The sequence below is a fragment of the Balaenoptera acutorostrata genome, chromosome 1 (assembly GCF_949987535.1).
Source record: "Balaenoptera acutorostrata chromosome 1, mBalAcu1.1, whole genome shotgun sequence".
In the NCBI taxonomy this organism is placed as follows: Eukaryota; Metazoa; Chordata; class Mammalia; order Artiodactyla; family Balaenopteridae; genus Balaenoptera; species Balaenoptera acutorostrata.
Window position 1 is genome coordinate 120786038 of NC_080064.1, and position 26388 is coordinate 120812425.

General features: G+C 38.9%; 1 protein-coding gene across 1 annotated transcript in view; it reads right to left on the reverse strand.

Annotated features, from left to right (window-relative positions):
* The window catches only part of RGS5 (regulator of G protein signaling 5), a 51872-nt gene that overhangs the window by 6624 nt on the left and 18860 nt on the right, over positions 1–26388 (reverse strand). Inside the window, exons 2-4 of the mRNA XM_007191067.2 lie at positions 16722–16832; positions 10784–10845; positions 2844–3010 (exon numbers count right to left, since the gene is read on the reverse strand). Of these exons, the coding sequence (XP_007191129.1) occupies positions 2844–3010; positions 10784–10845; positions 16722–16832 (340 nt within the window). The remainder of the gene's footprint in view (positions 1–2843; positions 3011–10783; positions 10846–16721; positions 16833–26388) is intronic.

Genomic DNA, 26388 nt, shown 5'->3' on the forward strand with positions numbered 1-26388 from the left:
TGGGCTCAGAGAATTATGAAGCAGCTTTAGGTCAGAGTCAGGGACAAAGACATGATTGGGAGTACCAGGCCAGAACAGACAGGAGTGACTGTGACTGAAGGTCCAGGCTGAAGTGAGTTGAGGCTATGACATGTTTTCCACAGGTGAGAGGGGCCAGTGTGCTTTATGCAGGAATGGCAGAAGACTATGCAGGCAGCACTGGAAACAGCCTCAGAGGTGAGGTAGTCTGACTCCTGCCTTCACGGCTGAAGACTCCGAGACCCAGAGAGGTCGTTACATGCCCACAAACAGCTAGTGAGGGACAGAGGTGAGGCTATCACGTATATTTCTCTATTCTCAGTCTGTTATTCTTCCCGCCACACGAAAGCAATGTTTCTTCCTTCTTTTAAATATATACTGAGCTAGGTGGGCAGCCTTACTCAAATAGCTGAATTTCTAAAAATTATAAAATTATCTCCTAATTGTATTTTTTAAAGAAGTGATGTATTTAAAACTCTCTAACACATTGTACACACCAGCAAAAACAGCTATTTATCTTATTATTTTTATGTGCATTATTATCTTACTATTTTTATGGCTCCTCTAATGAATCATTTTGATATATGCTCATCTGTTTACTAGAGAGCCAAGAAAATATTTTTCGTTAATTTAAAATATGGACAGTTGACAATTTGCAATATACGAGTTTTCTACTTATTGAACTACACAGGGTCACTTCTCTTTTTTTAATCTTAGTTCCAATTTTTTTACAACTGTATCTCTCCTTCAGTTCTTTATCTTAAAGAACTGAGGTGAATATTCAGAGAAAGAAAATTTAGATTACTATTTGCCTGGGTAAATTTGTTTTATAGGTCAATCTGCTGGTCATCAAAATGAAATAGTAAATTTTGGGGTCAAAATACAAGATTTGGAGAATTTTAAAAATGACAGCTACAATTTATTAAACATCCTCTAGGTACACATACATATATGTGAGATGATTACAGTTAAAGGAACTGAGAATTAGAGCGCTTTAGTGAGAAACTTACCCAAAGTTACACATTGAGAAAGGTCTGGGTTGGGACATCTGCACCCATTCATCTCACAAATATCACTGAATGCTTATTACGTGTCAGAGCAGGATTCACATTCTCTCTGATGCCCAGCTCAGAGACTGGAGGCCAAGGCTATTTTAATTTGAGCTCACAGGTCCTCATAATGAGGGCCACCATTTGTGTGTTCTAGTAACTCAGCCAGGGTTTTGTTTATTTTGAAACCTCATTTTTAATGTTTCATATTTTCATGATAACCACCAATGTTCTAATAAGGAACCTCGAGAACAATGTTTTCCTGGAGCTCAAAGCAATAGTCCATATGGATCTCCATGATGTGCAGATATTGCAACAAATCCTAGACTTCTGTAAAGAGGAATGATGTTGGTGGGAAGATAGGCTGGAAATGGGAGATCAGTTGAAGTCAGGAAATGGGTGTCAAATTTAATACTAATCTCCTTGGTAACATCACAAATAGAGATTCCATGTGGATAGAAGAATAATGTCCCAGCACAAAAGGCATCAGAAGTAGGAGAAGCTAACATATATGCATAGGGTGGGAGCCTGAGGAGTAGAAGAGGAGATCTGGATAGGATTCCACAGCAAGACTAAGCCCAGTTCCATCTTAGGACTCTCACTTTCTCCACCTTGACCCATGGTGCTCTATACTCTCATGCTCCTGACCTCCACCTCCTGTGTCATGGAGGGAGCTCATCTGTTAGTATTAGGTATATAATTTGTCCATCCATTCAAAGATATTTATCTTTCAAAAAGGATCAGTGATGAGTAATGCATTACCAAAGGAATAAATATCAAATGGTGGGACCTCAAGAGTCTAGAGCACCTGTGAGAGAAAAAGGATATTGGGGATTTTCCCCTCTCAAATAATCTTAAGTTAATTACTGCCTACCTAGAGGGTTTGCTCAGATCACCTCTGTGACTGACCCCAAATCTTGATGAAATGTTTGATTTCCAGATTGGATTATGGGGTGCAATGTGAAATTAGTGACCTGACCAAAACATGATGAACAGGTCTTGCTGAGGCCATCCTGAATTCCACAGAAAGCTTTTTCAATTCAGTTTCATAAACAGCAACGGGCAGATAAACTACCCCAAATCCTCTTTGAAATCAACACACATCTTGTCTTTAGCAGTCAGTTAACGGTATATTGTCTTCTGACATCTCTAGCACTATTATCTTGTAATCATTTGATTTTTGTAAGTAGAAACCCTGTTTCCCCCGACTAGAGTGTAAATGGAAAAGGCCTGGGGGAAACAACAGGATGGGGGAGAATAGAAGGGAAAAGAGAGTTTTCATAAAAAAAGAAAGGGAAGGGAGGAGAAGGGGAAGAGGAAGAGAGAAGAAGTTAAGTGGTAGAAACATTCAGTAAGCATTAATTAGTTCAAATGCTGAGATATATATTTTCATGTCTGCTCTTTAATTTCATCCTCACAACAATCCTGCAAAAATAGTCTTCATTACCCTCATTTTCCCAAAGAAAGAAGCTAAGTTCAGACAGACTCAATAATTTATCTAAGATCATACAACTAGTATCATTCTGACTTGCGATTACATACTACTGAAAAGAGACCCATGATTGCTTAGAAAGTGGCCTAAACAGAGTTCAAGTTCATACCTGCTCGACTGTATTGCTCTGCCTTTGCACTCAGTAGGCGCTTACGAAAGGTGGTCCACTCTCAAATAGGAATAGCCTGTAGCTGCAAAGTGTACTGCAATTGGAAATTCTTCCTGGGAAGTTGTTGAGCTGACCCCCACTGACCACACTCACCCACCTTCCCATCAGGACCAACCTCTTTAGGAGCCTCCGCTTGGATGAATTCTTCATAAATTTTCTTTGCCTTCTCAGCCATCTTGACAGGGGACTTGATCTTCTTGTAATCCTCACAGGCCATCCAGAACTCAAGGTTTTCCTCACTAAATTCAGACTTCAGGAAACTTTTGAAACTGGCAAGTCCGTCTAGCAAGGAAAAAGGTTATTCGAGGAAATGTATTCACCCTATCTATCTATCATCTATCTATCTATCTAACACTATATCCCACGTTGTAGCCTAGGTTTATTTACTATATATTCTTGTCATTTATGCCATAACCTTACAAAAGTTAACTCATTTGCTCCTCATTACAAATCTATTTTACAAATGAAGTCAGAGAGATCAAGTAACTTGCCCTTAGTTAACCAGCTGGTAAGTGGCAGAGCTGGGATTCAAATCCAGACAGTCTATATTTAGGTGATCAAGGTTTACCTGTATACAACATCCAGGGACACTGTGAACACTAATGCCATTCTGGATACTTATCAATTACCAAAAAGAAAAGAATACATTTAAAACTTGATTTGGTAGTGTAAGTAACATTAATGTTGATTCTCGTGTATGAACTACTTACAGTCTTTTTTTTTCTACAGATGATTTTTGAGCAAATGTCATGTTCTGGGAATTATGGTAAGTAAAATAGACATGGTTCTGGCCCTAATGACGTTTATAGATCCTGGGGGAGGTAAAAGAGAAAATGAAGAAACACACACAAATAAATGTACACAACAAAAGAAAACCATACGAAAGATAGTAAGAGTAACAAAAGGGGTCCTAACCTCATTTTAGGTTTAGGGAAAGCCTCCATGAGAAAGTAACATTCCATTTGAGACCTGAAGGAGGAGTGGGAAGGGGCCCGATGAAGTCACCACTTGCAGAGTAGTTACTATGCCCATCAATTATACATCAGTCTATAAACATATTAAATTCAGTACAATTATTATAACTACTGTGATTCTGTTTTCAGTGCACTGTTGCTCATATAGAATATATTTCAGCTTATAATTTAAATATATATACATCTATATATGAATATCTATCTATCTATCTATCTATCTATCTATTAGAGATTCTTGGGCCTGATCCTTTTGTTTTCTTTTTCTTTCCTACCCCTCCAGCTCTAACCTCCAAAGTGGTAGATAAGTAGAAGGCAAGGTCAGGATTTAGGAAGACACTGGAGAGGAACAAAGGAAAAATCACTCTATATCGTCAATATTTTCTTCCTTTTAAAGCCGACTCTCCCACTCTCTCTCTCTCTCTCTCTCTATACATATATATGCTTTTTTTTAAACCCAAATTCTAACAAATGCATATGTACTGAGAGAGAATCCATGTCCATTTACTACGTAGGGAAAGTAGATTTCTAAAGGAAGGAGAGAAAATTCTAGTTTTCCACAGACTGTATCACAATTACAGGCATGCCTGGCATGTCATTTGCCTCTCAGGGCAGAAGGTTGGACTGACTGTAACCAGTACATCAGGGTCCACTTTTCTAACTTGTTCCCCATCAGGAGACACTTCTGCAATTCATTAGTTTTACTTGCAGACATATTCATGTACTGAATTCATTTCCTTTGTCCTAATTTCTATCTATTTCCCTTCCCCTTGAGTATTTCTCCCTACTCTTTTTTATGGACTCTAAATTTTCATTCATTAGTCATTGCTTAATACATCGATTTCATACAATATGCACAAAATGTGATGATTAAGCCTGAAATATATGGTTGTTTTTTTTCAATTTTCCCTCTGTGCATTTTTATTGTCTTCACACCCCTCACAGTTCCCTGAAACGGTATTCAGTTCTAAAGAAACAGAATGGCTAAGTTGTAATTAATTGGATTAGGGTCACCAGTGATTCTGAATCCAAACAAGACACTTTGCATTTTAATCCCCTCTCTCTGTACTTAACCTAAAAACATTTTTTATTGATCAACACCTAAAAATACATTGGGAAGTGATGGTAGGTATGATGAACAATTTTCTCTAGAAACCCAGCTAGAAGAATTACTTTGAAACCACTTGATAATGTTTACCTGGATAACATCAGATGTATTTTCCCTCTCTCCCTGCCCGTATTTCCCACCATATTTCCGGCACTATTTGTTATCATTTAGTGGCACGGGAGTCAATGGTACATGCTGAAAGAAGAAATAACCTCCGAATTCTCTCTCTATCATTCTTAAAGTTTTCATTGTTTCTTAAACAAAAGGTGTCAGGTAGTCTTTGTTGAAATGAGAAAATTCCCAGGCACTTTCTAGCTACCGGGAAATGATGATAGGAATGAAGTCTTATGAGCGCCCACACAATCAGGTCTAAGATTGTAGACAAAGCAATAACTTCACAGAATAAGTCTGGCCAATTTATTTTCATTAGGCCCATGTCCCCACAACATGGTGATTCAGGCACTCTCAATCACCCTCTCCACATCTTTGAAAAAGGTAGAGATAAAATTCTAGTCCTCAGAAACATTGTTATTTATGACCTGAGGATACATTCCAAGATTCCACAGCAACGTTAACATTTACCGTATATTTACCAAGTCGTCCTATCCAGAAAATGCACTTGGAAAATAACTTTCCAGTGTATTGAGTCCATTTCCTGGGTACTGGTTTCATCATTCTCTTGAATCCTATGATGTTATCTCAAGGCTTTTTGTCAATGTACGCACTCTCAATCAAGACTCATAAAGTGGATTTATGGGAGATGTTTAAAGCTGTTCTTTCTCTCATCTGGATTTTGAGGATTCTCTAGAGGGTCCCTTCCTAGGACCCTCTAACACCACTCCCCAGATGATTTCTCCTCCTTAACCTCTGGTTTTCTACTGGTCCATTCCTCAGAGATCCTGAGGAATTCCCATTACCCCAGAGGAAGTACTCTTGGGTCAGAGTCAAATCTACTCTAGACCAAAGTCTCTATTCTGCAAGGAACACACGTCCTCTTTGTCTCACACTATTCCCCTGCCCACTCCACACCCCAGTAGAGCCCTCAGTACACAGCCCTGAAAAATCCCTACATTATTCCTTGCTGAGCCCTCACAGAGCCTCAAAATACCATTCCACACACATCTTCAGGCATCCTTTTCCTAAGAAGTAGATGAAACCCACCTGATCTTCTGGTCTGGTGGGAACACTCTGGGTTGTGACCCACATTATAATCCCAGAGCTGGCCCTAATGAGTGATGTCACTTTTGACATCCCTGTAAAATAAAATAACAACCTTGCCAAAGAATAAAATGAAACCACCTATAAAACCACTTTAAAAATAAAAAGAGTATAAGACAAATCCAAATCCAACTGGTATAAAGGAAAAAAATACTGAAAAGTAGATTAGCACAAATCTCTTCTCCTAGAGGAAAATAGTGAAACATTACTGATAGTTGATAAATATCATTACATAGTTTATTTTCAAAGCATGGACTCTAGAGTTCAGATTGCCTGGAGGTTGATCCTTAACACACCACACTACTACAGTAACTTGGGCAAGTAATCTAACCTCTCCAAGCCTCAGTTGCCACATCTGGTAAGTGGGATACTAATGGAAACTACCTGACAGGGTTGTTATAAGGGTTAAATAATTCATGGAAAGCTCTTACATGATTTTGAACATAATGATAGCTCAATAAATGCTGACTTTCATCATTATTATTCATGCTTAATTTAAAAGTAATCTTTATCACCATTCAAAATCCAACTCAAATGTTGCCTCATATACAAGGTAGACTTTACCCAGTACCTTCAACTTGCTGTTGAGGATTTTTATCATCATAAGAGGAGAGATCACTTTCTCATTTTTTGTTGGGATTATTTGCTCCTATGGCTATCTTTCCCAGGAGGCTGTTGATGATTTGAGTTCAAGGTTTAAGTTTCATTTATCTTTGCCCTTCTTTTGAAAGCATCCCACCTCCTAGTCTAAATCTGTGGGCCTAACATTTAAGAGAGGTTCAAACTGAATAAAATAAGACCCATTGAGACAAAAGTTTCCTCCCAAGTCTCAAAACTGAAGAACACAAACATTAAGGAAAAATAAAATGACTGATTTTGCTATTGTTGTAGTATTTTATTTCATGGGCAAGTTACCTAAGCTCTCTATGTCTCAGTTCCCTTTTCTGAAAAAATACAGAATGTTTTTGTAGATAAGTCCTAAAATTATTGAAATCGTTTGATAAACTAATAAATGCAAAGTGCATAGGACAGTGCCTGGCACATGGTGAATAATAAATGTAAGCTATTGCTTTTATTATTATAATTGTTGCTTTAAAGGGAATTGTGGCTACCAGTGAGTAAGATGATGATTAATATTAGCCAGTAAAGAGAAGGGAGAAAATTGGAAACAAAAGAAGAGAAGCAGAAGGAGAATGCAAAGACGGAAAAAAAAAGAGGAGCCAGGAGCCAGGCTATTCCATTCCCCATGCAAGAGTCCAAATCTCAAGAGGGTCTCAAGGAAATGTTCTGACATTTTGAACCTCCTGGGGCAAAAAGATTCACATAAAAACTTTGCTACTACTGGGTTGTGTTTCATTCTTCATCTGCTCTTAAAGACAGTCATGTGGAAGAGTTTAATGTCACTGTCTTATTTAAACTCCCACGTGCAATCTGTTTTTGTGTTTAAAAAGCAATACACCAGTTATGTGCCCCATGGACCTTCAAAAAGAAAACAGATGCTGCCATATATAAAACTGAAGACAAAAACATAAGAAATTGATGTTCTTTCAGAACAGAGTCAAATACACTGGGCTATTAAAAATTATTTTTAATAGGTTATTAGGTAATGCCTAATAGGTTTTAATAGGTTTAATAGGTTATTATCTTGTAATAACCTATAACAGAATATAATCTAAAAAATGAATCATTCTGTACACAATGCAGTATTGTAACTCAACTATATTTCAATAAAAAAAAAAGATTTTTAAAAACTGAGGAAAGAAAGAAGAATCTTGTGGAAGAGAAAAGATTGAGTAGCAGCTTAACCGTCCTTTTTTTAGAGGTTTGGTACCAATTGATTTCATTTCCACTCAAGAAAATTTAAGAAAAATGTGGATTTAAGAAATGCTTGGGGAACTGAATCAATATCTTACATTAGCACAAGAGAATGCCAAATGTTCCTCATAAATCAGCAAATATGCCATTCCTTGAGGTTAAATGATTTAATTTATCAAATCAAACATGCAAGAAGGGATTGTGAAGTTTTAAATATGCATTTTTCAAATGTATCTTTCTTCATTACCTATTCTGCATCAATCACAGCTAATGTCAGAACTATCATAGTTCTGGTTATAGACCGTTAGTTTTTGCAGATTCAAATAAGAATATCTCATAAGAACTGAGTTGCCAGAGTTTGGCTTAAAAGTTATTCACGCTGCACGAAAGCTGGTGTTTGGGGAAATAGGTCAAAAATTGTTTCTTTAGGTTGATGGTGTTGTTGGGGTAGAATTACTTGGACATGCCTGTCATTCCACTAATCCTCTTCTAGAAAGAGCTGGACAGAGAGCAGCAGAGACAAAGTGGCAAGAGACAGACACAGCAAGAGGGAGAGTCGTCGAAGCAGAGATAGAGGGAAAAACGGAAAGAGAGGAAGAGACAGAGACACAGAACAGAGAAACAGAGGCAGAGGGAGGGAGAAGCTGTCTTGTTCGCTCATGGCATCACCTCCCATAGGGCATGGCGCTCTTTTGTTTCTGTGAGATCTCTGTATCCATATCAGAAACCCTCTTCTTCATTCATGCTAGTTTGAATGGATAGATATCTTCTCAAGGAAAGAATTTTGACTAGAACAGTTATCAAATGCTTTTCCATTTATTGCTTGGGGAAATCGCCCAAGTCTTAAAAGTGTTAATTACTTAAGAGGATAATGATGCGGAACTTAAGAACACACATATATACACACAGACATATACTATATATATAACATATATAGTATATATAATTTAAAAATATATCTAATTAAATAAAACATTGTGAATTTTATATATATTTACACACACTTGCATATACATATTTCCCCTCTAAGAAGCAGAAAATATTACTGTGAGACTCTCAGGCCTCAAGTTCACATCATGAAAATCATCTATTTGCAAGCTGAAAAACTTCAGTCCCTCAACAAATGCTAAGGTGTTAACACTAACTGCCTCTGGCTTAACTTATTCCAATAGTTCTCTGTCTCCTGAAAGCCTGAAATATCTGAACATGTGGCCCTAAGGATTAGTATGACTGAAAAGGATTTTAAATGGCCACATAAATATATATCCTTCTCTTTAATGGTTTTAAAAACATGGAAATGGTTCTGCTAATTCTCAGGTTTGTTGACAGTAGCAATAAATACCTGTACCCAGGGTACTTAGAATTCATAATATATAATATGTCATCTGTCAGGTTGCTACTGGCCCTAAAACCACTGTGTAACACAATAAATAAGTCAATTGATAAACATAAATATTTTTTCCCTAGTTGTCTTCATGGAATTTCTGTGTCCTAGAAGGATAATGAAGTCATTCATTAACCCAGTTATTCAATAAGCATTCGTGGAACACTTTATATGTGTCAGGACTGGGTACTCTGTTTAACACAAGAAATAAAAAGAAAATAAAAAATGGATAATATTGAGAAAGTTCCAAACCGGAGGCTTTGGTGTTCTGCCTCCAAATATAAGCTATTGATTCTGTCACAAGTAAGCGGAAGATTACCTCACCAAAAACAAGAAATAAAAAAATGTTTGTGTACAATTCAACATACATTCTTTGCTATCTACCCTGTGTCTATTAATCTTGATGGTCCTGTGGGAAATATTTTTTAAATCCTTATTTTTGCAAAGCATTTAAAACAAAGTTTCATATTCCATCTTGTGGTGAAAATGGAAAAATATGGGTTAGATATCTTACATTGAATCCTATTTTTAGAGTGAACGATTCAACAAATATTTGTTTTCCTATTACTGTGCACTTCCTGTTGTGAAATTATCCAGAAGAAAAAGACTAAATCCTGGCTGTCAATGAGTTTATAATCTGTCATAGGAGGGAGACGGCTATGATCAGAGTACAATGTAGCAAGTAACAGCGGCATAAAAATGTGCAGACAAGTTGCACTGGAACCTCAGAGGGAGGATACATCATTCCAGAAGGTCAAGGAAGGCTAGGCATTTAGTATTTCGATTAACTTTTATAGGAGAGGAGAATTTCAACAGATAGAGATATGAATACAAAGTATTCCAGCCAAAGGGAATACATGTAGAAATCCTATATGGAGGGGAGAACAGTTCAGTTTGACTGCAGACCAGCCATATCATCATTATTATGGGGAATCCTAAACATTGGAAATTTGAACTTGATACTTTAGGCCTGGGAATCAGTAAGGATTTTGTATTGGGGAAAGGCAAATGGTGCTCAGGTATATTGGTATTAGCTTGGAGAGGAGTTCTTGCTGGCACTTTTTTCATGTCTTGAATGGAGATATAAAAGGCCTGCTGCCAGAAGAGGAAACTGTGGTTAGGGGAGGGTAACAGCCCATGGCAGGTTGCAAAAGCAATTAATAGCAATTTGAACTGGGACATACACCCAATCCATTCCCATAGTCCAGTGATATGTACCCTGCTACACCAAATCCACGGCAAGCCATTATGAGGCCAAGCTGGAAGAGGCAGTATCTCTATGTTACTGATGAAAATTTTAAGAACTACACAGATCAAGCCACTAGCTCTGCTCACACAAGTAAGCAGGACAGATGGGAATACAACCTGCACTCAGGAGTCCTCAGGACACCTTATTTTCACACTCGCCCGCCATGAGCTAGATAACTACACTCTCCTGGCATTCTTCCAAAATTGAAGAACTGTCAAAATTGGGGAAGAAGGACATGGGCAGCCTAAAACTTTTTGTTTTTTTTGCTTCTGTCCTTCCCCTGACCTTTATAAAGATAATTCAGACTTACAGTTGTTCTGCAAGAGCTTGTCCAGGGAATCACGCCACTGCAGGGCCTTGTCCAACGAGGGTCTGAATCAAGTATTAAGAAAGAGAAAGGAGACAGCCATAAGAAAGGAGTTAATCACATACACTAACAATGACTTGGATTTGCTTTTCTTTGAAATGTTACAGTTGATGACCCATTCTCAGGACAAGGGAGTTAGAGCTGTTTTATTCTGAACAAGTGGGTAGGATGAGCTGGGTTTGCTTGCCTACATCTATCTTGCATATTTTCATCTCTTGTTGAACAACTGGGTCAGGCCTCTCCCTTTTCAGAAGCAGAGTCTATTTGTCATGAAGCCATGTCTTGATATTCTTGTGTATCCCATAACAGTGTCTCCAATTGTGGTCTTTTTTTCCAAAAGTAACTGAATAAAATCCAGTTGTCCCGTTATAGGGCTTGAACTCATGTTCCCTGCTTCACTAGTGCTGCACTTTAAACACCCACTTAATCCGCAAAGGGCGTCAGATTCCACATCCACAGCCCTTCGCCACCTTATTGGGGTTGATGGAAGATGCAAGGTGTGAAGTTGCCTCGTGTTGGGAATGTGATTCACAGGAAGTCTACGTTTTAAAAACTCTGGGTGCATTTTCCTGCCTAATTAGAACAGGATAATTTTTTTTTTTTTTTAAGATTTACTCTTTCTGAGAAGAGAAGTGGTTAGACACCGTGAAAAGGAATGTTGTACACAAATGCTCAGGATGCTGAAGGTAATAGTCAACACATAATTCCCCCTTAGGCTGTTTTTATTTTAACGTTTATATATGCAGAAACCCTGCAGCTCTTTCGTTTTAACTACCAATTTTTCCTTTCACAGCAGAATTGTGTCAAGGAGGGCTGGTATTGTCTGGGAAAAATGGCTGACAGGGCTCTCCCGGGGTTCCCCCTTCAGCCCCCGCTCTCACTCTTGTGTTACAATGTGAGTTTTTCGTTGTCAAATCAAAACAGACTAACAAGGCATTGATTAGAACATTAAGGCCAATGAAGGTGTTTTTCCTAAATTGGAATTTCCTTAGCTCGTGACTTGTTGATCAACTGTTCAGACAACCCAGGAAAATTCCTGCTTCTGGCTTTTAAAAAATAATATCTTAGGGCCTTAATTCTTTAGGTTATCAGTGAGATTGATAAGACAATCGCTGATTCTCCTTTTCGTTTTGCTCTCCAGGCTCAGAGTCAGTCTCACTTTATCTATGTAAGGAGTGCAGGATGGCAGTAGATTATTTGGCTAAAATGCTGTGACTAATTCCTTCCATTCTCTATTCCTCACTGTGGAGCACGTGCAGATTTTGAGTCTTAATTATACGACTTTCCATAAAGTTCTACGCTTTTACTATTTGAAGGTTAAAACATGCCAAAACTGAGAGTAACAAACCTGGTGGAATAATTTTAAGTGGTTTCATTTTCCTGGCTAGAAACATAGGTATCATAGATCAAAAACTCAACACTAATTCCTTGGAAATTTATTTTTAATGAGTGAACCACCTTCTCTCCTCCCGTTTTCTTCTGGTTAGTGTAAAGGAACACAGGGAGGAGAAATGACCTGAGGAAGGAATTACAAGCATGCGCATATATTTTTCTGCCTCATTTTATTTCTAACAAGAAAAGGAGCTATTTTCTAGAGGTCAATAACTCCTTTTGGCTCTTCTATATTACTTACGCTGAGAATTTTTCCTATGTATATATTATTTTGTACCTACATTTTTAGCACAGTCTTATAAATCTTAATTTCTTCACTGCAGTGGGTTCAATGTTGTACATATGACACCTGCCAAGTCTTTATTGTTGACAGAAACAACAAGACATTAAATAATTGAACAAAAGAAACAGAGCAAGGGGAAGGCTGAATCGCCTTCTGGTTTTGTAAATACTCCTCGTAAAATGAAATCACCTTCCTGCCCTCCATTTCCTCTGGCTAGCATGGAGGGGCACAGGAAGAAGAAATGGCAAGAGCAGGTGCACCGAACTTAAGCCTGTTACCAGATCCTAGCTGTCCCAAATGGTCTTGCTAGAACCAGACTAATGGTCACAATCAGCAGCGCCTCACAGCCAAGATTAAATTCCTGAAAAGGATATATGCAGAACCCGCTTGGGGGTAATATTAGTCCAAATTGTTTCAAGGACACAGTCAAGCAGAACACATCCTCCACACCTCGAAGCCCAGTGTTCTGATTCCCCGCCTAGGAGGTGCCACAAGTTCATCCTGTCCTGATTCTCAGAATCTGCCATTAAGTCTGACTTCTTTGAAATGAGATAGATGCAGATCTAAGTGACAAATAAGTATCCCGGTTTGCAAGGTCGTAGCTGACCACAGGGAGTGGGCATGGAGTTTCTGTGTGTGGGTGTGGAGGGAAAGAGGAACCCAGTTCCAATGAAAGGCAAAATAAACATTTATAGAGATGATTAACTGTTTTATAATGGCCAGTGTAAATGCCAGTTGGTCCAGGAAATGATGATCTCAGCTGGAAGTGTTCTCTCCCTCTTTACTGTACTCTCACCACATTTATTTCTTGAATCTCCTACAAGGCACTCACTGCCTGGAGGTATAGTTTGTCAGCCATGGAGAACTTTTCCCATTCTACCCTGTCCGACAGTGCGTTCCCTGCAGTATTAATCTACCCAGCAATGTGCATGTCAGATTAATGTGTAAATTAATAATGGTTCAGTTTGCTCAGAGTTAGTCTGGTTGATGAAAGTCACAAATAACCCAACACTTAGAGTACAGAATTTTTAGCCCCATGAACCATGACTACAGCTATAAGCAACTCTGGCATTTACTAGCTCTAACCTTGGGAGACTATTTTAACCTCTCTAAGCACCGGTGGTTTTCTTTTTTGTTTTCTTCCTTTTTAAAAATATCTACACAGTCCCTGGCACATATTTAAACACCCCTGATAATGTTTTCACGTGCTCTCGCCCTTGACAAGGAAAGTGAAATCCAAGTTATTTTTTGGCACTTAAGTGCCTGTTCAGTTCTCCCTTCCTTCCTGCAACGTTTCTGCTCATGTCCAGTCTCAAGTTCATGGACATTTATTGAGCCCTCCCCGCAGGACCAACAGTGACTTAGGCACCATGGATGGGGATGCAGATAAATACACCTGCCACTTTTTGATGTCTATCCACGGGCCAAACATTGTGCATCCATCTTTAATCCGCACAGTAAGGCTTACTCTGCAGTTTACCAGGCCGGAGTTTATGTAGGACAACAGTTTGTAATGGTTCTCCCCCCTTGCACAGGCTAGGGACTGTTTATGTGTGGAGGTCATTCTAGAGTCATAAAGTGGCAAAACAACAGCAACAACAAAAGGTAGTTAAAATTAGTGACATGAACAGAGAGTAAATGAACATCTAGAATATAAAATAAACTATAAAAATATCTACACCAGCTCTTGAGTATTTTGCAATTGATTATATTATGAGCCATGATAATAGTTACTGTAAACTAAATTTACATGGTCTTGTAACATGTTTATTTTTCATTATGAGGACCTACAGCAGAGCCTTAGGGAATGCTCACATATAGAGGGTGGACAAAAGTGGGAGCCCTTAGAGAGAGAGAAGGCCACGGGAGAATTCAAAATTAGAAGTTAAGGTGGAGAGTTTTAAGGTTGGCAACTGGTGAGAAGAGTCAAATGCTGTCCACGAGTCAGGAGTTAGCCCTTGGTGATGATGGTTTCAGTTAGGTAGTAAGGTTTAGACCCGACAAAAGGAGTTAAAGAAGAAATTGAAAGCAGTGACTTTCCATTTCTAGAGTTTTCCAGTGTAAGCAAGAGGAAGAGATATGAGTAGAAGGGGTGAGGGGATGGGAGGGTGTTTTTCAGAGTGGAATATGGTACTTGTTTGTTCTAGTGGAAGAGGGTCCAGAGAAAAAAAGAGCAGTTAAGAATACTAAAATGGTAACAGAGCTGGCCTTGGGTGGTAGGGATATAGGAAACTTTTTTCTGTTTTTTTAAACGGTTCAATTTATTTCTAATAAGAATAAAAATATATTTAAAAAAGAGAAAATGCTTTTTTAAAAAGGGATTGCTTTTTTTAAAAAGATGAGAGGAGTTAAAAATACCTTCCATCCGGAGAAGGTCTATTTTCTCCTCTGAGATTTATGTTCTTCTCCTTGAGAAGAATGTGGGTAAAAAAATACAGAGAAACTTTAAAGTGAGGAGGAGTGAGATCAACCGAGCTCCTGCAGAACACAGTCTTTTCCCGCTTGTTAAAAGGCATGGAAATTTGCCAAATATGAGTGAAATGGGGTTTAGGAGTTTGGAAGAGGATAAGAAAGCTTTGTAATGGTCACTGTTAAAAATGCAGTAGAGATGCACAAATATTCTCTAGGGATAAGAAAGATTTTTTTCCAAAACAATTCAAACTTCTGGAAGAAAAAGGGGGCTGGAAGACAAGAGAAGAAAATAATCCAATAAATGTCAGCCCCAAGTAATCTTCCAAAACTGCTTCTCTCCAAATCCTTGTTAAGCCAAATAGTTCAAGTGTCTGTGTGGGATATTAAAGCAGAGAATCAAAGCAGGAAATGTAATACTGTATTTATTTTTTAAAAGTTAATTCCAACAGATCAATAACCACCACACTGTTTATTTCAAAATAGACTTTTTGATCTTTTGCTATTATGAAATGTGGTTCTTATTCTCTCCCCGTGCCTGGTGCCTGCCACTCCACATTGAATTAACTTCCCTTTTCTAAATGCAGAATACTCAATTATGCCTCATTTCCGGTTTGGGATCACTGTGAAGTAATAAAAAGAGAATGGAAACATCCACTTAGATTGATGAAAAAAATTTTAAAGGAATAACCTGTCTCTCTATCCCCCAACCAATCCAGCTATATTAATCTGAAGATCATTTGGAGAAAAGATGGGCCAATTTACACAAATATTAAATTTTAAAAGAAATGGAGGTTAAAAGGGATTCCTATATTTTTACCACACTTCTGTGATCTCTTCAAAGCTTTTAGGTAGTAGAGTGAAGGGGTTTGAATACATTTGGCTTATCTTCTTCCCACTTTCCTTTTTTGATTTTAGCGGTGTCTCTGTTTTAAAGGGAAGATGGAGTGTATCTGTCTAGTCAATGTCGGGCTGTGTAGCTAGTGGAACAACGGTAAACACCGTGAATGCTGTGAGTAGTGTTATTAAGTTAGAGTAATGCCAATGAAATTGTGGGCTATGTTCACTGCCATAACATCGTGAATATTCAGAATTATAGCTTCCCTCCATGCCTAAATTGATAGAAGTATGTGGGGGGGTGTGTGGCTAGGGACTGCAGAAGTCCTGTCAGGACTATTAATTTATGGACTGGGGAAAAATTGCTTGATGTGCATTAAATAGGAGTATCTGGTCAAGTATTCATTCCTCCACTAAGGAACAGAACTCTGGTCCTCTTTTAGACCTTGAAGGGACACTATCTTGGAGAAGAAACCTTTAGGCTTAATAATCTGCCTTGATCTTAGCCTCTTCTTGAGGGAAATGTCACCACTTGTATCTCCCTGTTGAGGAAGTAGCCCTCAGGATATTTCCTGAGCAGGTGAGCATCCAGGGATCATAATTAATTGCATCAGGAATGCTCACCTGACCCAAGGACAGCAAGTGAACAGGTATTTTTAACCACACTTCCGTGTGATGAGGTGGCTGGTGTCATTTTATAAGATACGGCCTGTTTCTCCAATGATGTCCCAAGATGTGGCCTTATCTTCATTTTTTAAGCATCCTGCCAGTAAGCAATATTATGCTCCATACACGAGAGAGTGAAAAAAATATCCTATTCACAAACCAACTCTCTGAGTACTCTTATGATCTTCAATGAGTCACTGAAGGGGGGAGTTCTACAGAGGAGGGATGGTGCTATACACTTGAAGAATAGCCATCCTCTGGAGGAAAAGAGTGGAATCCATAATCATGACTCACTTCTGGGTCTTGGCTGGTTTCTCCGCCTTCTCATTGTATGGAATGACAAGGTCACCAGCAGACTCCGGCTTCTGGAGGAGAATTCCCAACTTGATCTTAATCTCCTTGGCCCTGAAAGAAGAGATGTATGAGGGGAAATGGACATCATATGAGCATAAAGATATAAAAAAGAGGTTTCATTCTGTGTCAAAGAAACAAAAATGAGCAAAACCCCATTTCACTGTTTTGGCAGAAAGAATACTAATGTAGAAATTGGGACACCTTGAGTTCTAATAACATTTATCAAGCTCTTAACATGTCCCTGGCTAATATGCATTGTCTCATTTTAATCTTAATTATTATTTTATATGTATTCTTTCATGTTATATATGGCAGATACTATAGTAGTCCTATTTTACAGGTGAAGAAACTAACGACAGAGAATTCAAATAACTTACTTAAGGTAACCCAGCCAGTATGTGATGGAAATGGACTTGACCCCAAGCTGTCTGACTTTAAGTTCACAGGTGGAACTCACTGTATTGCCTACCAGTCTTCTGAGGGCTCTGGTCCCAGCTTTGCCATTAATTAGACGTATAACATTTGAAAAAGTAATCATGTTTTATTGCCAGACCTCAGTTCCCTCATCCGTAAGATGACAGAGTTAACCTAGATGTTTTTTTTCAGCCATTTGCACCTATAAAATTAAATTATTCTGCTTGATGATTACTTCTCTGTAAACTGTTCTTCTTTTATAAGGATTTGATTTTTTTCCAACCCCTTGCCCATTGTTCCACAATGGCTATTGCAGTATCTTACATGCAGTAAGCCTTCAATAGATGGGTATTAATTACCAACAGACTGACAGCATCATATTACTCCTTTCTATCTTCAACATTTTAGTGAACAGACATGGTCAGAATTCTGGGCACTTCTCCATCCTAGAATGCAACTGTTTTCATGCCCAGTTCAAAACTAATCTCCTAAGTTACCCATCATTTTATCACAAGTCTGAATTCAAAAACACCAAGCAAATATTAAGCATTAATCCATAAGACAAGCCATTGTATATTGAGAGACCCAAAAAGCTGTCCTTTCACTGTCCCCTTGGCACTTCATACATGCTTTTAAGATAGGGTTTATCATATTGCATTATGGTTACTGATTTATGTGTCTGTTTTCCAAGCTGGATATAAGAACTTTTTGCAGGTGGGAATTGAGTCTTAAATACCTTTCAACCCTGTGCATAGCACAAAGCTTGGCAGCATAGTCAATATTCACAAATATTTGCCAAAGTGAACTAAAAGTATCTTGATTTTTGTTCCTCACAAACCTGCCGACATTTATTTCCCAGTCAATGCTGATCATAACCGAAGCCTTACAGAGCTGTGTCGGGATTAGGATATCATGTTGCTGCCAGATAGAGTTTTGTTACTATAAACACACTTTCCTCATCCATTCACACGGAGACAGTGATGAGACAATTTAAATAAATAAAATGTGTGACATTAGCAATTATGGATATTAGGGAGAAAAAGTTAAGGACAGATACTGTATAACTTAAAAAAACATAAATATTCAATCATATCATAGGTTCCTTTAGTATAGTAAATGTTATTTTGAAACTCTGATTTAGAATTAGTAACCTCCACAATGTCTTTTCCTTTTCATTTCTTCCTGCCTCTGTTCTTTCCCTAGGACTCACTCTCCAGCTTAAGCCAACTCAGGTACCACATGACAGCAGATCAAGCTCAGCTGAGCACATTATGGCTGAAACAGAATGTTCTGCTGAGGGAGCTTATATAAAACATGAGAATAAGAATAAGTGTACTTTGATTCCAGGCTCTGCAATTTGCTTAAATTATCTAATGTTAAGTTTTTTCACCTAGAAAGTGGGACTGATAAAATAGTACATACTTATACAATTTTTGTGATGATTAAATATGTTAATGCATGTGAATCACTTAAAGCAGCATTTGGCATATAATACTGCTTCTTCCAAGTTAGTTCTAACTGCATAATCATTTTTTTCCAGCCAAACTCAAGCCATGTTCCCTAGCTTTGACTACCAAATTAAAACATTCAGAAATTTCCCACATGTTACTAAGAATTAATACACCCACTGCCTCCCATAGTCTACCTCTGGAGACAAGAACTGCCAATTTTATATTTATCTGAAGGATGAAGAAAACAGTATTTGGGGGGGAAATGCATGCAATACGTGTGGCTACCCTCTGCTGGCCAGTGTATAGTACTACAGCCAGAAGCACCAGGTTCATCTTTTCCATCAAGACACGCTGTCCGACCCAGAACTTGAATAATACCTCTTCTGCTTGCTCCACATGCCCCTCAGTTCCTGCCCATAAGGGGAAGTCGTGAAGCAACTGTTTGAGTTTCACTTGACCCAATAGTTCACTCACCAATGTTTAGCTAAAGATTATCTAATGAATGTCTAATGAATGTTTCTCCTGTGCTTGGTATATTGGTTGGTTCTTTAGATTTTTGTTTTGCATTTTTTCCCCCATCTCAACTTCTGTTTCTTTTTTCATTTTCTCTTTTGCTCCATTTGAGCCATTTGCTTTTGTAAAAGGCGGAGAGATATTTGTGTTTGATTGCCTAGTGAAAGAGTAAGTTGAACATGAAGAGGTTATTAGAATGAAGGGGTTGAGCGTTTTTAAATTTCATTTATTCATACTACTTTACTCCTTGATCATGTTATTGGGTCATCAGTACACAGTAAACAGACAAACACTCACAGGGTTTTGTCTTTGCCTGCAGGGTACTTATAGCCTGTTGATGTCTCAAGCTTGTGAGCAATCACAAGCAGGTATTAAAGAAGAAGATGCCCAGAGAGCAGCATCTCTCTGGGCATCCAGTGTCCACAAAGGTGAACAGCAGAGCACTGGGGGAGGACCCCAATGTCCACAAGGGTGAGTCAGTGGGGCTTCTCAGAAAAGGCAGGGGTAGAATAGCAGTTAGCCAGGTGGACAAGAAAAGGCTGGGACTTCCGGATAGGAAGAGGATAATGTGCATATCATTTGAAGGGATGCAAAAGTGGTTCTGCATTGCCTGAGTGTAAAGTGTGATTGGAGAGAGCAGAATTCCATGTTAGATGAAGCCTGCTCACTCTGCCTCCCCTTCCTGATGGGAGGATGGATGATGGAGGACCTCTGTATAGTATGCAGCCTTCAGCAAATTTGGTATGAAAACCAAAACAAGCTAAAACTATTGAAAGATGCCTTCAGAGACTGTCTCTACATGAAGAAGTAGCATCCTGTCTTACAAATCTGTTTCAAATTTTTATTTTGCTAATTCTTTCAGGATGCATTTTCCCATGAAAACACTGTCTATAAATGGTGGTTAAATTCTCCAAGACATCCCACAAAAGACTTTTAAAACCAGAATGAACCAGAACCCTCGTATAATTTTATCTATATCACTATTTAAATTGTCTTTTTGTGGGATAATCTAGAAATCAACTGCCATTTATAACACTGCCCATAGAAAATCAGATTCCACTTCCTCAAAGTAGAGAAACATGCCAGAACATCAGATTACTCTTTTCCTCATACTTCCCCTGGGGATGTAAGGGAGAAAGGAAATGCAGTGCTTCGGAAAATACTTCTCTCTATGGTTTAGTATAGGTTCAAACATAGGACGTTAAAATGTTAACGCACATAAGTCGGGAAGACCATTTGGTTGAATTAGGAGTTTGACAGCATACAGGGAGTGAATAACATTATTGTCTCTCTTATAAAACAGTGAATGTTTAAAAGCTGAAGAGTTGACCAGTGCTGAGATCGAAACTACTTGAAACATTTTACTCTCTCTGTAGGAATAAACTGTGTTACTATGTTTGTTTTTCTCCTTAAGAGTTACTGGAATAATATTTCATTCCCCCCTCTCCCCTTCCTCCCCACCATAGGGACATATCCAAATATGGGAATGAAAAAAAAAAACAACAACAAATGGAAAATCAAGCAAAACAAAAGCTCAAAGCTTCCATTTTATTTCCTCCTTTAAAAATAAGCCTGAATGTATCTGACATTCATTTAATGTCAAAAACAACCCCATCCAGAGAAGAAAACTTTTTAATGTGTTTATGATTTCAGTTCAGTCCTTGGCTCTATTTGACCGCCCACCAAGCAGTTTTCCGGGCTACATTACATTCATGCTTGTTAACAAGAAACGATTTGTATCTCTTCTCATCTCACCCCCAACCTTGTTATCCTTTGGTTTTACAAAGAAAAACTTGTTTTGAAATAAAATCATTGGAAATTCCTGGGTGAAATTTTAATTAAGGGTTCAGAGGAAGATAATCCTTTCACTAGATGGTTCACATTAGTGATTTCAAACTGAAAAGAGTTTGAATAATTGTAGGGTTGTGCAATTTTAAATCTGTGCCCTGTGTGGGTATGCTTTCAAAAGGCCCTGGGCCACCTCTGTCCTTCCGACTAATTGGTGAATTGAGGTGAAAGTTATTACCTTAGGATGAATAAGTGTGGAAAACAGTACAAGCAATCACTAAAACAAAAACATAGCAGAATTTTTAAAAATACAATTTTATTCAAGTAAAATTTATCAGTAACCAGCTATATATAGAGTCCTGTGCTCGGTGTTTCAAGGATTACAAAGATGTTCCTTGCTTCAGAGACACGTGGAACAAGGGAATGTAGGACACATACATGTAAACTATATGCTAGATATTTTTCTAGTCATTGATAAAAGTGGAGGGGATATATTAATAAAAGAACATAGACCCTAGCCTCAAGGAGCTCAAATGTGATAAACATGAAGATAGTGTAATAGGAGACACATGCTTTAACAGCTGCCCCTACTATATTCTCAGAGGCCTCTGTATTTTTCCTTCACGGTCCTCATCAATTTGCATTATGTCTCTGTGTATTTATTTGAGTACTGTCTGTCTCTTCCATTAGAATGTCAGGTCCCCAAGAGCAGGGTCAATATCTGTTTTGATACACAGCTCCAGTCTCAGCACTTAGCCCAGGTCCTGCCACTTAACAGACATGCAATAAATATTTACTATATAAATTGATGAATCAGCAAACGAATGAATGAATTGAATTGCTAGGTTATAGTAAAACTGCATTTTGGGGTGGGTGGGTGAAATATTAGGGTGTAGCACAAAATAAGCCATCGAGGACTAAGACGTCTCTGATTTGGTTAACTGCCGAGAGGTAGTGTCATTAAATGACTACAAGGACTCTACCTGAACTCGATTTCTGTCTGTTAGAGAAGCTGGAAATAGACGAATGGGGGCTGAAACGGAGTATCCTCTTCAGTCCCTCACACCGGACAAGACACACTCTGATGAGAAGAGGCAGGGAGGGTAATTACAATCACTCAGTCTGATCAGAATACATCATGAGACCAAAATTGATCAGGATTTACTTAAACAGAAGTATTCCAGAGGCACAGACTAGTTCTGAGATTGGACGTATGTCGGGAACAGCCAGGAAGGAAGACAGGACGGAGAAAAATTGGGAAGTACATAGGACAGGGGATTTAGGACACATTTCTGAAAGAGGTGTTCCAACCTGTCCCCTGTCAGGGACAATCCAATTTAAACCCAATCCAACTTAAATCTGTGTTGCAGATGCCCCCTGCTGGACATGGGAAATTGTGAGCATCAATGAAAAAGAGCAGATCTGTTCCAGGCTGCTGCCTTCTGAAGAAATACCACAAAGCTTGTTTCTACAGGAGCAAAAAGGACATGCTTTCTCTTGGCTCCAAAAAATGTGATAAATACCCATTAAAGATAAATAAAAGTTCCTAAAACGCTTGTGAGCAACAAGATTCCACAGCTGGAGAGTACTACAGCCGTATCTAAAAAGCAGAGGAAGAAATGAGCTTTCTAAGTTCTTTTCAGCCAAGATCTGAGTCACGTAGACAGAACCCCAGCAGGTGCTGATGGAGAGAAGGGAGGCCAGAGGACTTATGTCCACTGTGCTGGACCCATCTAGAGAGATTCATTTGGTTCAACAGTGGAAAAGCCTTCTTGTTGACTGCTCATTGAAAACTTGAGATCAATGGAGTTTGTTACGGATAGATGGCTCATGAGACACAGGGGTGATCTTGAAAACCCTTAGTAGAATATAAGGAAACATCTGTGGAAAATCAGGTCAATTCTAGAACTGAAATTCTCAACTCCCCAGGATCCTCCATACATGGCCCCTTAAAATCAAGATTGACTCTCAAGTGCAGGGGGAAGCCCCTCCAGGGTCATTTTGGTGGAGAGAGAATGTATGAGTTTGGCATCTACCATTTTCCTGAATTAACCTACTTCTATCTGAACTAAAGAAAATCCACCCATTGCTTCCGTTTTAGCAGAAAATGAAAAAGTAGTTTACTAATGCAATGTGATACCATGTTAAAGTCTGTATTTTTTTATCTGACACATATAAATATATGATACATTATGGAAAATGACTCTAGGTTAGTTAATATGAAATACTCCTCAGTGGTCCAAATGATAGAAAGATGAAGAAAATGCTAAAGAATATACGGTATTATTATTATTCATGCATTAGGATATAACTCCAGAAATGACAGCTCTGTTTCCAAACACAATTGAATCATTCCCTGGTAGAGATTTAGGTTTTCACTTATATTAATCATGAATTAAATAACAAGCCATGTCAAACTGTAAGATGGCTGAAAAAATGGAATTGACGGGGGCTTCCCTGGTGGTGCAGTGGTTAAGAATCCACCTGCCAATGCAGGGGACACAGGTTCGATCCCTGGTCCGGGAAGATCGCACATGTCACAGAGCGACTAAGTCCGTGCGCCACAACTACTGAGCCTGCGCTCCAGAGCCTGTGAGCCACCACTACTGAGCTCGCATGCCACAACTACTGAAGCCTGCATACCTAGAGCCCATGCTCCACAACAAGAGAAGCCACCACAATGAGAAGCCCGCACACCACAACGAAGAGTAGCCCCCACTCTCTGCAACTAGAGAAAGCCGCATGCAGCAATGAAGATCCAACGCAGCCAAAAATAAAAATTAATTAATTAAAAAAAAATAGAATTGACAATGTCAGTTGTGTCAAATGTGTGCATAGAAGTCACTTTTGTCTATTATAACCTTCCAACACAGTATTTTCTAACCTCTTCTTTCAGTAAGTTCTCTTAATGATAGCTATTTTCATTATGTTCATGCTCTTACCTCAACTACCCCAGATTAATTCGTCACCAGGGCCCCTCACAGGCAACCTGCTGTAAAAGACGAGGGATTCCGTGTACAAGCTTACTGACTTGGTTTCATAGGATCACAGTTGAGATTGAAAAGACTGGCCTCAATAGCTTCTCCTTTTGCTCACTTATTTTTTCAACAAATTAAAAGTATGCTTATTAAATGCTTGCCATGTGCCGTAGACTATTACAGGTTTTTAAATCCCCAGTGAAACAAAAAGACAAGAGCCTCTCATGGAGTTTATATTTCAGTTGGGCAAGACAAACACAAAATAAGGAATCCAAACAATGAAATGAAACATTTCAGCTGCTTGTAATTGCTACAGTGTGACACTGGGTAAGCGTTAGCTTCAGCTACTTGCTCTAATCACAGTGGCAGTCAGCAGGCTTGTGAAAAAGGCCCCACTCCAAAGGCGGCTGCTGTAAGTGCCTCAGCTGTCTTTATAGAGAGCAATACCAGTTGCTTTGTCAATTAGCAGAGCATATTAGAAGTGAGTTTTCACGTGTAGGTTTGTTCAATAGGGAATGGGCTCTCTCCAGTCATAATAATGATATTCAAGTCATTTGTACTAGAGACACTATTGTGGAAACTCACACCCACTCCATAGAAAGGTTGTAAGAATGTAAATAGTTCTTCACTCTAGATGGCACCTGTGGCTTGATCCCTAAGTAGTCCTATATCTAGGCCTTGATACAGAGATTTCTTGTCGCCTGATACCAGCTACAAAGATATTAGAATCCAACCTCAGAATATTATTGTCAGAGTGAAACTTTCCTACACGTTATAGTCGGAGCACAAAGAATTATGCCTTTATTGAGATTACAGAACCAGTTGTATAAATATTTTGCACCAATTTGTTAGTAACTATCTGCCTGAATAAGTACGGAACAATTGGGTTTCATTATATATACGGTGGTCTTGCTTTCATTAGCTGGTAGTGAAGTTGTGGAGAAATAACTAACCATCACCCACCACTAACCATTAATAGCTACAGTTATCTACCAAAAAGGACCCAAGAGTTGGATATGAATAAATTGATTTAGGCTAGTTTTCAATAGCCACTTACAATCTATGCGACCTTATGCAAGCTATATAATGTCTCTCGGCCTCAGTTCCGTCATTCGTAAAATGAAGATAACATTAGTACCTGCTGTAAAAAGTTTCCAGGTGGAGTGCATGAGATGATGCATGTAAAAGTCAGCCCAGTGCCTGGCACGTAAATAGCATGTCATACATGGTCACCATCATCACCATCATCATCATTTCTACTTATTTAATACCTATCTCATACCACTTAGTGGTACAGTTTATAGCAGTTTCCCTTAACTTCTGGCGTATTAATACTTGATTGCATTAAGCTCATTTTCTCTTCATTGGATGAGTGAATTATATGCCTTAAACAGTACTTTCCTGGCGAAAAGCCAGAAGCAATTTCTGGAGACTCTGTACTGGGGAAGATAGGAGGAAAACTACATGTTAAAAGCCAGTAAGGTATTGGGCTGCAAAGCAATGACGAAAAAAGAAAGCGAGGCCCTGACTCACTTAGAAGCAGTGGGGAAAAGTCTATCTTCGCAGCACCTTTGTTTACTCCCTGTCAGTCAAATGTAGGCTGGATGTAGGCAGGTTAATAGAGCCTGGCCCTACTTGATGATGTATCCTCTGCCTCCATCACCTGGGGGAGAAACACACTCTGTCTCCCCACATCCGTGATATTCCCAAGTGTCGAAGACCATGTGAGGTCACTGGACTTTCATTTTAATCACAGGATCCCTGAATCTAGGTGCAAGCACGCCAGCTGTGGGCAAGAGTTCACTCCTCACGGCACACAGGCAGAAAACAGGTGGCCTGTAGCAACTCTTAAAAGTAATAATAATAACGTATAAAATATTAAGGTACTGAGGTGTTAATTCATGTTTTCCTCTACTTATAGTTTTTCTTCTGACTTTCAAGAAGGTAGCTAGGCATTTGTGCTTTCTTACCTCTGAGGGAGTTGTGTTGTGAGGCCAAAAGCAGGTATTGATTGAAGATGGCATCCCATTTCTGGCCTTTGTTTTCCAGGACCCTAAACTCACTGGGGAGATATGCTGGCTTCGTCCCAAAGAGAAGGATTGCTTTTGATGAGTGGTAAAGGAAGAGGCAGAAAAAAACAGAGAGGGAAAATAGGGAATCCCTGCGACAAGGTCAGAAGACTGTGGTTTAGGGTTCTCTAACTAATCGACACCCCACTCTCCCCTGTCACACACACCTTTGTGGGACTCCAGGGAGGTGGGGGGATCACAGAGGGGGATAGTTATATGCTGCCCATAATGAGACTTCGCCCTTAGCCCCAGAGCTCCCAGCTTTACCCAAGCTGATACCCAGACCCAAGCAAGAGTTCCTGGAATGACTTTAAGGCACAGTGATGCTTCAAACAAGAAAGATATAAATAATGATATATCCATTGAAAAATTGTTCAAAAGCCAGCCACCTCTA